Source organism: Musca autumnalis, unplaced genomic scaffold, assembly GCF_047663935.1.
Source record: "Musca autumnalis isolate F117 unplaced genomic scaffold, ASM4766393v1 scaffold_3, whole genome shotgun sequence".
NCBI classification, from domain to species: domain Eukaryota; kingdom Metazoa; phylum Arthropoda; class Insecta; order Diptera; family Muscidae; genus Musca; species Musca autumnalis.
Window position 1 is genome coordinate 260,343,648 of NW_027411866.1, and position 14,186 is coordinate 260,357,833.

The window sequence follows — 14,186 nt, forward strand, 5'->3', positions numbered from 1 at the left end:
TGTGGTAAATTGCCATCTACGAAACCTTGTTTTCAATAAAGCCTTTTGCGGCGCCAAATCTAAACATATAGTTTTTCATCGATCGAACGTTAAAAAATAATATTCGGTTCACGGAAACGATGTGTAGAAAACCTCAAAATTTAAATTTTTTGGCTGACGTTTTTTGTCATAAAATTGGCAAAAACTTAAAAATAAAATCGATCTAGGAAGGACTAAAATATATGACAATCGGTTTATTAGTTTTCGAGCTAGAATTAACACCGATTTTAAAATATCATTTCGACAAAAACACATTTTTAGCCGCTATGCTACCTACAGAGCACAAACTTTTTTCCCCATCTCTTCATGTCTCAGGCAATACCCTTCCGAACGACTTGAAAAATTTTCCACATATTCTGTGCTACGTATACTTTAAAAAAGGCAATAAAAATTTTTCGATTTTCTGAAAATTCCCCTTAAACCTAATTCCGTAACAAGGTATTCAAAAAATAAAACCTCATGAAGACAGCGGATTTTAAGATATTAATAAGGCGAAAAATGATTAGATTAGAATTAGGGTACATGGTTTATGACAAATTGTTGAACTGATTCCCATGGTGAATAAAATATACACCAATGACTCAAATTTTTATTCGAGTATATTTTTCCAATTCCAGATTACATGACAGCAAATGTGTGTACATAAGTTTTAGTTCTTCTTATATGTATTTGGTCCTATCTCTAGGGCTTTGATAATATTTGTCTACTTGTTGTAGTTGGTACATAAACATACATATGTATGAATGTATGTACACATAAATTATAGGCAATGTATTCTAGCGTCAATTATACATTTACGAATTTGATGAATTTAGTTATTCAATAATCATTGTTGTTACAAATATATTAGTTTTTGTTTATTTGTAACAACAATTCAAAAGCTGTTGGCTGATTGTCTGTTAGTCGGTGTGTGCACGCCTGACAAAATTGTATAATGAAAAATTGACATGCGATTCTGTAATAATGACAATAAAATGTTGATTCTCTTTGGGTATTAAACTTTCCACGAATGTTTGGTCGGTCTTCTGCTTTCAATTTATTCTTAAATTACATTTATAGCTGAAGAAGACGAAGACATCCTGCTCTGGGATATCGAACGTCATTTGTAAAGACAGTTATTGTGTATAGCATTAACGACAGCAACAGCATCCTTATGCAGGCGATGTGTTTGTTGTTGGGGGCATTAATGTTGTGTGTGCGTGTTAAATTCAATTAAATTACATCTTAAATAACAAAGTGTTGTTTAATTTACAACAAAAAAGGCCCTTCAATACAGTGAGTGATGTTACGTAAAGTAATTAAATGTTTGCGATAGAAGAAAGGCGGACATTTTGCAAAGCTTGAGTTTCTTGTTATTTTTTCCTTATAAAAATGGAAATAAAAAGCGTACGAAAATAAATTATTTAAATATAATTTAGGGAAGATTTTATTCATATTTGCCAAAAATACACGCAATTTTAAATCTTTAATTTTTGTATATCACCGTTCTGTCTAACATATCATTGAATAAAATATGATCAGGTTGAAGGTCACCAAGTCAGCTGCTTTAAATATGCAAAGATATTGTAATTGTATACATAATTTATTTAAAGACTAAATATTCCCTGTTATCGATATACAATTGATATGCTACCGGCATTTCTGTTAATGTATAACCATTTCTACTACCATTTGGTTACGTGTTTGAAATGCCTTTTGTATGGCTTTATGTTCTGTATTAACTGGGAATGTTTGTCAAATTAGCAATTTTGGCAGAGAGGCAATTTGAGGAAACAATGAGGATGTAAAATAATTGATTTTACATGGGTTTCAACTTTACTTAATTCATCTGAGAGCGCACATTAAGTTCGGCCGGGCCGAATTTTTTATACTATCCACAAAAAAAAATATTATCAACTAAAAAGTTATAATTAGTTTATATGTTAGGTGCAAAAATTCTTTGACCACGGATACCCCAAATGCCTAATTAGGTAAAAAAATCTATCTGAAAATTTCTTCAATCTGTTGATACCTTTATATGAAGTATATACCAAAACAGGGACCTATGTTGACGATTTTGTCTGAGTTTTTGGGACCTCTGAGAACTTAAAATTTCAAATTACATCTAGTCCTCTTAAACATTATAGCTTAAATCATCAAAATACCGAAAATTGCGAGGTAGTCTAGGGCTGAGGTGAACACAGTCGCCGCCAGGGTCGACCTAAGGACCCACAAACCTTAAGTAAAAAACGAGTGTTTACGATTTAAATCTTTATTATACACTCTTAGTGTTTGTTAAACAAATAATATGTGAGGAAAATGGATGCGGTATGAGTTATTAGTTGAGTTCGTTTCTGTATTGCGGTAGTTGTAGGCTCGCCAATCGTCTGTTGTAGCTCGGATCCACACTACAGATCGGTTAATAGAAGCTGGCTAAGAGCATGCAGCTGGCTATGAACATGGAGCTAGGTATGAGCTTGAGCTGGCTGAGAGTTTGCTATGAACTGGGAGCGTGCTAAGCGCTGAGAGCTTGCTATGAGCTGGGAGCCTGCTATGAGCTGGATCGATTCGTAGCTAACTAGTATGGTATACTGCGGACGAGCCACACGTCTATTCGTACATTGTTCGGCTGGTGATCGACCACTTCGGTGAATAAAACCAGAATACATATTCGGGTGGTTGCACAAAGTGAATGAGAATTATTATTGAATGGGATTGTTGTTGACTGCACTGAACCCAACATATGCTATATGATTATAGGCCACTATTGACCATGTGGTAAGTTTGCAAGTTTGATACTGACGGTATAATGGAAATATTAAGGTGGTATGAATATCAATGCGGGTAGAATCGGATGTAAGAATTGTATGAAACGGTCACGTTACAACCTTTTATAGAGGCTATCCCAAAAAATGGACCCTTGTGGACGATTTTTGGTGTAGAAGTTTCAGGACCACTAAGAACGTAAAATGTCCAATTTCAGCTAGTTAAATCGGGAGATACCGTTATATGGGGGCTTTATCAAAACGTGGACCAATCCTGCAAATTTTTACATCGGGTGGTACCGTTATATGATACATATATCAAAACGTGGACCTATCTCCACCATTGTTGGCGCCGAAGTTTTTTTGTCCTCTTGAAACTCCAAGTGCCTATTTGGGCAGGAAATGTAGCTGAAATCCTCAAAATATGTACCTTAAATCGGGAGGTACCGTTATATGCGTGTTATCTCAAAACGTGGAAAAAACTCGAATGCAAAATTTTAGCGTTCTATTTGAATTATTGCTGACTATAGAGTCTGTTATAATCAGACGGAGAGGCGGACAGACTTTGATATAACTAACAAAATTTAGCCATATATTCGACCTAGGTTCTGTCCAGGAGTTGATGCCTCAAATCCGTCTATTTCATATAATAATGCATAATAAGTTTATAAGACAAAAAAGAAGATTTTGCACGTGGGACCGAACGATGTACCTGTGTAAGTATTGAAGTCTTTAATCAACTTGTAATTTGAAAATAAAATTATTTGAATTGGCAAAAAGGATAAAACTCTCACAATTGATTTGGGAGTTACGTCCGTTGGGAGTTGTTTCACGGCACTGTTTGTATAGGGTCAGCCTTTAGGTTTATATGGTCTAAAATTTGTCTAATCGCGCTATATACGCATGTATACAATTTCGAATAAATTTAGACCTCACCGCCCACTTGTCTGACTGGTTTGTGCGCACGATAATTCTCCAACGGATTAAGTGATATTCCAAAGTTTATGCTTCGAAATATTTTGTCGAAACTTAGAACACTCTAACACCTTGCACATGCCATTATTTTTCCAGTCATGGATTATATTCGAATATTGACTATATTGCTCCACTCTTTCGGATATCTCCCACGTAAAATTTCAAACTTGAACTTACCCATAACTTCCTTCATAATTTGTCTCACGATTACTCTCGGATGATAAAATTTTGTACATCGTAATATGTTTTCGCGACCTAGATTAGGTTTAAATCTTTGCAAATTTATCACAAAAGTGCATACACATATTTCGGATCGTTTTAAGAATTGTTCGCGGCCCCACCCACAATGGTTCAGGAATCGATTTTCCTGGCCAAAAATTAAAATTTGTTATGTCAAAGATATTTAATTTCTATATGGGATTCGATAGTAAACATATTGAAACTAAAGAGCAATGAACGGAAACAAACAAAATGATTCCCGTACCAATCACACTAAGCCACAAACTTTTCAGCTTCTCTGAATCGTTTCATTCTCACAACCAAAACAAAACCACAAACTTTTCAATGTAAAAAGATGAAAACTGTACGATTGCTGAAATGTACTTCGGCTATGCTTTGCCGAGTTGTTTCATTCACCACCAAAACAAAACGAATTTTTGGCAAACGTTTGCTGTGCGTTATGGTCAATGGCACACTCAGGCACACACACACATGTGATTGCTTAACAGCCCTCTACCCTGCAAACATTTTTTCAAATTTTTAATCGCTTAAAGATAATCTGCGATTCGCGGGGAAGATCAATTCAATCGCGGAAGAGCGCGCCTAATGATAACCTGCGAATCGCCGACATAAAGTAACTGTGTCCGGGAAGCGAATCGCGAGGAAGAATCGCAGATTAATCATCTGGAAGATCTTCAGAAGATCAACATGTAAAGAAAAATTAAAAAAAGAATACAACAATTGTTTTTTGTTTCTTTTACTTGTTGTTTAGTTTTCTGCGTTTGTTTTCTTTTCTGCTTTGTTATGGTTTTTAATTATTACTTTATGTTGTGGTTATTTGTTATAGGCACTGTACTCAGTACTGTTTCCTCAGTCACTATGTTGTCTTTTGGTTAAACTTGGCAAAACCTGGACATGTGTAATTTGTCAATACTCATAATATTATACGTGCCATTTATATCAAAGTTCTGCAGAAAGTGTATATGAGAATTATATGCAACAAAATCAAAAATGCTAGTAACAATCATCTGTTGCTCTTCCAGAAGAGTCTTCTGTGATTCCCAACGGCGATCATTTGAAAAATGTAAGAAAAAAATGTAAACAATCACCCAATGATCGCCGTGGGGAATCACAGAAGATTAATCTAAGCGAACAATCTTCCAAAAATTGAAAAAATGTTGGCAGGGTATGTCAGCATTGGCATTCCACATTGAATTTTATAACCCCCAAACGTTTTTGATTTATTCACATGTGTTTAGTACTATTCCGTTTTATATCTGCTCTTGTGGAGTTGGGTACATTTCGCTTTTCGTTTTGTTCGCACTCACGAATGTAAACAAAACGAAACTAAACAGCGAGCTCGGCCAACGTGGGTTATGTTTCGTTTTGTATTGTTCCTATGGAAAATACGAAACGAAACGATTGGAAATGTTATTTAAAGTATTTTTACGTACGCTGCTAAAGAATTCAAAAAATTAGGTCAACATAATGAAAGGTGTGGGCGTGGGGGGCAAAGACGAAAATTTTCCCCATTTTTGGGAAATACGTAATTTTTGCAAATTTCTGGAGAAAGATGTAGCTATTTCTCGGATTTTATAACAGATATTTTATTCATTGTTTTTTTTTTAAGTTAGGTATGATTGTGGCATTTAAAACTCGTTTTAGTAAATTACCGTAGCGTTTACACAACATAAGCTATTTTATTTTTCCACAGGTTCTAAATTTTATGAAATTCCAAATTTAGTGGACTAGAACTTTTAACACTTTTTTCAATTTATTGAAATTACATGGGTAAAAATTTGTGTTTTTCTGTACTGTTTCTATATAAATTACAGCTTTTTAACACAAATTAACATTTTTTGAGTAAATGAGATTTTATAAGTTTTATGAAACAAAGGAGTACTTTCTTACTTTTTAAAAAAATTTAATTTTCTTGTAATTTTTTTTTTTAAATTTTGGAAAACAACAATGTTTCGACATTTTTTTTTTAGTTTTTTGGTAATTTTATTGTTTATTTGTTGGTGTTTGACCACATAGAAAGATATAAAAAACCCCAAAAACACTCATATTTTGATGGAAAATAGTTAGAAAGCTCAAACGTTTAACTTTGACCTTGAATTTCTCTGCACCTACCAGACCGAATTTGACCGCTTTTAATTCGTATAAAAGCTGATTGTGTTATCTGTCTAACAGCATGAAAATATCGCTATCCGTTCAAAAGTTACAGAATTTTGACCAGGCAAAAACGATTCTGAACCACTGTGCGACGGTACAATCTTTATCGGGGTCAAAACCATACTTCACCTCCTACCACCTACATTTTTTTCCTAAGATATTGATGAGGAATTTACTATCCGACTTGAACGAATCTTTGTATATCTCAAAATTGCTTTCAAATGTACATCAAGGTCTAAGGAGGTCTAAATCGGTTAATTGCTTTGGTTCATTCCCCCACAAAGGTTCAAAATGTAGGTTTTAAATTTTTTTACACCGATATTCAGCGTTTCGTCAAAACGCGCTTCGTGACCAACTTAAGTGACTGGTTGACACGGCAACCACCGAAACGAGGGACAGGTTTGGTGCAACCTATGAATATCGTACAATTTCATTTAAACTGATATCAAGTTCGAAGATGGAATATATGTATCTGACAACTTCTTCCGGTGTTTGTGGTGTTTTTTACAATGATATCGCTCATTTACTCAAAGTGTGGTACAACTCAAAAAATGGGTTTTTGGAGTTAGCGCTCTACTTTATTTGGTGTCAAATTTTCAAGTTGATATCTCTAAAACTCAACAAGTCACAGTTTATTTTCTAGAAGTTTAGCATAAATGATCGAAAAGTTTTTTTGAGTTTATGAAGCACTAAAACATTTCAAATCAAGCTTGTCTTGCACAGAAATTTAGCACTGATATGTGACTACCTCTTTACAAAAGATAATCCTAATACTTATTTTACTTTTTGTTCAATAACCTCTTTACGTTGGGAAGTCAAATTTTAATCGGCAACTTAAAACGCGTTTTATTTTTCCAAACTTAATTTTTTGAGATAAGTCATTCTGAGAGTAAATGAGCGATATAATTTTATTCTCAATACTTCTCTCGACTATGCCTCGAAAAAACCCCGCACAAATGGTATTCTTGCAATATAAGAAGATTTTTTGTGTCTGTAAGGGGAATTATTAAGCCACTATTTATAAGACTCTTAGTAAAATGTACTACAAAACTTCCGAAACATCTCCTGTCACCTGTGGTTGGGGAATTATGAATTTTCTTGAAGGAATGCCGTGTTTGGCATCCCTGTATAACACACATTTTTACGTCAAATATTAACACCATTACATGTTCACTTATAAAGATAGGATAATTCTTCGAAATTAATATTTCCAATAAAATGTGAATTTTCCCACACACGACTATGATTACAACTAAAGTTGTATAACTTCGTTAACCATCCACTGAGTTCAATACAAGGCCAATAACAATAACTTTTTGTTATATATGTTTGGCAACTCCCATGACTCCAAATAAGTTCAAAGAGAGAAAGAAGTATCCTACCGAGCTATATATCTACTTCCTTCAACACAGTCTGATGATCGATGTAGTTGAGAAAAATACAAAAACTTTTCTATAAAGTTTGACATAGTGTGGAAAATAAGCCATATAGGCTTATAACATGCTACTAATTTGTCACATTATAATTCTAGCAGGAGAGGAAAGTGAAAAAAATGTTTTGTACGAATATAAATGGCGACATGCGTCTCGAATTTTATTCGGCCTTTGCTTAAATGTTTGTAAGGATATGTTGGAAACATTTTAGCCACAACCAAAACATTTCTTTGGCATTACATTAGCATTTCACCAGCTGTTTTGTAGAGAACATGTTTTATTTCTTGTGTGTGTGTGTGTGTGTGAAACAATGGTAAAACATTTCTGTCATATATGTTAAGAAAAATCATTCATTTGTTTGATTAATGAAGGAATTTCGTGGCTAAATCATTGATGGAAAACTTCCTCCTTGATCAGCATGAGCACTAATGACGGGGGTGGATGAGTGTCAGAGGCTTGAAAGGTGTTACAAACATTTTCAATACAATTAATATCCATCAAAACAAAATATAAACGTTACGAAGCAATCTCCACCATGAGATGTGATACCATGCGTGTGTGTGAGTGTGTGTGTGTGTGTGTTTCGGCATGCTAGACAACTTTAGCAGTTGAGTGATAATACAAAAACCAAGTTGACGTAAATTTGCAACCCTTTTTATACTTTTGGCAGAACATGCTTGTTTCATTTATCATTTAGAGAGCTGGGTCTGGTTCTGGTTTTCTTAAGGGCAAATCCAAGTAACTGCCAGCATCACCGCTTGCTGCAGCTGTAACCACCAAATGAAAATATAAAAGTGTCATTTATTCAAACAGACGTTTTTGCCATTAAAACCTGCAGCTACTTTACAACACGGGAGTGAGCGTGTGCTTGGATGTGCTGACGGCAAAGTTTGGTTGGCCAACCAATTTCAATATTTCATTCAACAAACTGAATGTTCGGTTTTTTTCTCCTCTCCTTGTGGGACAATGCAAATATTTCCAACCCCTCGAACTGAGTAATTGACTGCTTTGCAAAATGAAATTATTTAATTAATTAAATTGTATTTGCCCTGCAAAAGTTTGTGGCCTTTCCGCTGCCTGGTAGGGAAAAAAGAAACCCTTTACCCAATAGAAAGGCATTCGACTGGAGACGTCGGAAACGGATACTGATTCATGCACATCAGCAATCACTTTATTCTTTACACAGCAAAAATATACTTGTACCCGATTCCTGCTTCTGCTGCTACATCATCAGCCACAACTCAACTAACTTTCACAAATCCGCATTGTACTCGACGTAGTACAATTTTCATAGTTTTCCCCAAAGAGTTTTTGTTTGGACCCTTGGCTATGATCCACCCCCTCGTACTGGCTCATGACGTTTTTCCTTGCAAAGAGAATGACACCCTGTGTTATTTGTTAGCGTGTAACCCGAGCGTCTCTACTACTTGTTTTAATGCATCTTTAGTTTATTTTTTAACAACCTCTTGGCCCAGCCCCCTCCGTCGCAGCTCTATTCAAGTGAACTTTTCATTAGTTGTTGTTTGGATGAAGTGACTGCAGAACAGCATTACTCTCGAAACGAAAATTTAATTTCCGTTTTTATGCAGCATTTGAACTTATTCAAATCGCATCGCCCCTGCCATCACCATCAGCAGGACTAACAGAAGCAGCAGCAGTAGAAAAAGCAAATTCATCTCTGGACTTTTGCTAGTTTAATTTATAGATCATCATCATCAGCAGTAGCAGCATCAACGAAAACAATATCAGCATAACAAAATGCTGATATAAAACAAAACAAAAGCATGTTTTGTGTAAATTTTGCATGTTTTTATAACATTGAAAATTTCCATTAAATTGAATTAAATTAAAGTATGCAATAAAATGTTGAAAATAAATTTCAGTTTTAGGAAAGAAAAATTTGGATTGGCATATAAAAATACAAAAATTACCATAATTAACCCCCATCACCATGGCACTCACAATAACAGTTGATATTAAAAAAGTTTGATTTCTTAATTATTTTGCAACAATGCAACAATAAATCATTTCTTTTTCTTCTATTTTTAGGTGAAGTTGAACGTCTACTTAAGGAATACCGCCAGAACCAAGAACTGGTACGCCGTATCGGTGGCCATTATTATCAAATTATTTATCCGGTGCAGCTAAGACACCACGAGAAAATGGGCATTTCAACGCGTGAAGTGAGTCCACCCAAGGTACGCAATCGTTTACGTTCAAAACGAAATTTAAACAATTACACAATGGTATGTTCATACTCTCACTCCTCACTCCTATCTATCTCTCTATCTCGCTCTGACAAACTTGTTCATTCATCTGTTACAACATAATCCAAAGAATTGTCACTTTTTCAGTTCGATGTCATGTTTTTTGTTGTCCTTTGATTTAATTTACTTTATTTTAATTTGAAAATCATTCAGCCAAATGGGAATTCAATCAACAACAACAACAACAACAAAATCTTCAAGTGGAAAACAGAAACTCATATCAATTTCACTATTCAAAATTCCCAACATCAAAAACCAAACAAAACACAAAAACACACCCACTGTGTAAATGCCTGGGCATTGCATATCAGACAACAACAGCAACAACAAGCATACCATTGCTTAAACAAAAATATTTTTAATACTTTCGAAATTTTATGCATGTTTTTCCACCTAATGAAGATTTTAGAGAAAGAAAAAATATTTACTACTTCCCCCCTTGTAAATTAAATTGCATGTTTTTTCCTTGTTTCTTTCTTATAATAAATTGCATTAATTATTTTTAATATTGTCACAAAACTTGTGAACAAAATTTACGATATTAAAAATTCCTTTTGTGCATAATGCAACTGTATAAAAAGCAAATTGTAGCTTATGGAATGCATATACATACATATACACTGATTTCTTGAAGAGTAATAGCTTAGAACAAAATATAAATATAGGTCATCGTTATACCCGTTTACAATGTACACGATTGAAAAGTCGAAAAGTAGAAGTAGAAGAAATAAATTCTAACTGAAGACAAAAATGCGTACTAATACAATTAAATAAGTTATTTATAGACATTGTATAGAAATTGATTTTATATCTGTGGGTAATTTGAGGTAAATCAAATGGTTGTTTTTCCGTAATATTTATAAATTTTTACATACAAATGAAGTGGTTTGTAGGATCTAGGGGGGGGGGGTTGTAGCTGCCCCTCACTTGCTATTCCTGGCTACGCCCTTGCTATAATATTGATTTGATATATGAAATAAAATTATATATGATATAAAATGGTATATATGTAATGATATGATGGCAAATTTACTGTAAAAGCGTATAAGCACGGAAGATGACATTTTTGTCGATATAAACTGTCCCAATGACGAGCCATACCGCATTTCAGTGTCCACTAACCTCACATAATAAAGCCGTAAAACTCACTAACTTAGGCTAGGTAGAAATTAGGGCTGATTCAATGTCACCACATGTCCGTATGGAAATATACTTAAACCTCCATCCACGGAGTCTGGAGGAGGTTATATTTTGATTATATTATTCAACTTCGCCATTTTATGGGTTTATTTTCTAGGTTCCCCCATAAGATTTTTTGTTTTTTCCTCTCTCTCTTCAATATTCCAGAGGGACATTTTTTGCCTGTGCCTTTAACTCTAGTCGTTTGGCTTTTAAAGATTTAGCCTGGCGTGTTTTCCCAAAGAGTTAGCTATATCGTTACCCCTAATCCCTGTATACATTGGTGCCCATATAATTTCATCGTCTTGTTTGTTATAGCTTTAGTAAGGGATTTACTGTTCATAAGGATATTTACAGTGGTTGGCTTTGTGTTAGCGTGAAATCAGTGCAGACACTCTGTAATTGATCCGCCTGAAGGATCGTGTTATGATCCGGCAGTCGAAGAGAGATTCTTGTTTCCAGTTCTATAATATAAAGTCCCAGTCCCGTTCTCTCCCCTAGCACAGCCAGTGGGCATCTGAGCTAGGGTTCCATCGATGCACATGTCTCTGTCTGTTACTGAAACTTCACATATAGTGTATTTTGTAAAATTAGAAAATTGCGATAGCACAGCTAAAGTCTTCAGGTGCCCATACCGGCGATGTTCAAGTGATTGGGAAAAACGCAGAGACACGAGTTTTCTTATTTTTGGTCTGCGATCAGACTGCGATAACTTTTTCATATTATGCTGTTGGTATTATGTCTTTGTGCATTTGTATGTAACATACAAAAGGAAACGAAATAGACCCATAGTTCCTTTTGGGGATATACATATAATCACTTTCTGAGTCGATTTATGTATGTCCGTCCGTCTGTCCATGTATTTTTGTTCGCAACGTACAGGTCACATTTTTTGTCCGATTCAGCTGAAAATTGGGTAATATAATTTTTTTGCCGCACCAAACACGCTATATACGTCCGATTTTGATGAAATTTGGAATGATTGACTGAATTCGGTTTAGAAATGAGTGTGCCAAATTATATCGAAATCGGTTCAGACTTGGATATAGCTCCATATGGTAATATTCAAAAATGTTTTACAATCGTTGAAGTTGAGGTTCACCATTTAATAAGTCGCGAAATGTCAATATATTTTATACAATATGAATATATTTATATTAATTGAAGTGTTTTAGGCACGATCTCATAATATGGACCATAACAAATAATTTATGTGGAAGCTGTGGTGGTGGTAATATTAAAAAATGGGTAAAAATGTGTTGAAGTTTACAAGTTTGTTTGTGTTCTTTCTTGATTTCTGGTCAAACCACGGAAAAATCAGACCTGGGCTCAAAGAAAGAATTGAAGTATACCCCTTGGGCAACATGGTTCTAATGTATGACTTTTCGATATATACACTGCATCCGCCTAAAATCGATGCTGACATTTTGAAGTTTTGAAATCTGGGTTTTTTGAATTTTTCTTATAATTGGAGGGCGCAACCAGATAATTACCCAAACTATGTATTGGATTGTAGAACTCGTGATTCCACGTCGTTTGATGTATATCTCATGAGTGTGCTTCATACAGCTCCCTAGTAATAGGAGTCCAAAGACGAAATTTTGGTGTGTAATTTTTCTTTAAAAACCTATTTTTTGGCTTCAAAATTTACAACTGTGAATCAAGTTCCCTTGAACCCCGCGTGATTTTAGTTTTTTTACGCGCCGGGTCCAATGAACCCTTCCGGTTTCAAATCCATCCACTAAAACGGCGGTCATAGATACGTTGAAAGTAGGAAATTCTGCAAAATTATATTTTGATGATTCCGCGCATTGAACCGCGATTTTCTTTGGTTATTTTTACATAAATGGAATCCTTTATACGCGATTATATTATTTTCCAAAACCGTGTGGCATAAATTGCCGAGATTCTGGAGAAATATTCGTATTTCGTACAAAATGGAATTTAGTAGCACATCCGCGGTTCTTGACGAATTTGTTTAAAATTTGTTATAATGACGTATTTTTTATAGGCGGTCACTGAAATCGGATGCGCCTTATAATCTTATGTACATCGCGCAATTTTTACCCACATAAAGGTTTTTTGAACAATAAGATGCAGCTGACAGCACACTTTGGCCGCTGAATGAAAAGTGGAAAAATCGCAACATATTGATAGAGATGAACTCGCTGTATCTGAAAAGCGCATGCGCCTTAACTGATTTTAACGAATTCGCGATTTATACGTTTTTTAACTTTTATATTTTTTCTTTGGTTGTAATTTCAATATTACTTTCTATTTCATAATCCTATTATTTATCAAAGTAACCAAATACACTTTCGAGTTTGTCATCGCATTTTCCTTGAAGAAGTTTCAGCGAAGTCCGTCAGTCCTTGCATCGAAATTTAGCGAAATAGCAGAATAACTCCTAAAAATGTTTTTTTCTATTTTTCGTATTAAACAAAAAATATTTTTTTGAAATAATATTCCAACAATAAGTTTTCGTCTTTTGTTGTTGCTGTAATATGGCAGTTATAAATCCTATCGTTAAAATTTTGGTCTCATATTTTTCTACGCGTTGTCTAGAATACGTACGTATTTTTAATTTATTTTTTTCGAGTTTTATTTGGACTCTAAATTAGAATAAATTAAATTTACTCCAAGATTTTTTCAGTATTTCTTGATTTTCCGCGAAAATAGAAATACATTTAGTAAATATTTAGGCATCTACGGATAGATTTTAAATGCTGTTAACGCTTTATATATACATTTTCTTATTACAGCAAAAATTTAATTTTTAAATATTTGTTCTTTATAAGGGAATAAAACCCCCCATAACTTTGGAGCGCAGCATCCAATTTTGTGAACGCGAACAGATTTGAAACCACGACTTTTTTCTTAATCTATGTTCTAAAAATTGCGGATGTGCTCGCAAAATTTTTTTTAACATTTCTTCCAATGGAATTGCAAAGGAAATTTGAAAATTACCATATATATTTTCGCCCGATCTGTCCAATTTTGATGAAATTTGGAATGTGTGACCGAATTTTTCTAGTAATAAGAGTACCATATTATATAGAAATCAGTTCAAATTGATATATATATATATCCTATATTTTATATATTCACAGAGGTGTAGGGTATCATATAGTCGGCCCCGCCCGACTATAATCCTT

At 34.3% G+C, this 14,186-nt stretch overlaps 1 protein-coding gene across 24 annotated transcripts in view; it reads left to right on the top strand.

Annotated features, from left to right (window-relative positions):
- Window positions 1-14,186, top strand: part of mmd (disintegrin and metalloproteinase domain-containing protein mind-meld) — a 670,172-nt gene that overhangs the window by 425,405 nt on the left and 230,581 nt on the right. For 18 of the 24 annotated variants that reach the window (XR_012411845.1, XR_012411847.1, XR_012411846.1 and 15 more), the window contains one exon: window positions 9,635-9,783. Coding sequence is in view for 21 of the 24 variants with exons in the window: in XM_073978235.1 (XP_073834336.1) it covers window positions 9,635-9,783 (149 nt within the window). In the remaining 3 variants the exon portion in view is untranslated. Of the gene's footprint in view, window positions 1-9,634; window positions 9,832-14,186 lie in introns of all 24 variants that reach the window. The other 6 variants (XM_073978215.1, XM_073978218.1, XM_073978213.1 and 3 more) reach the window with 1 other exon arrangement.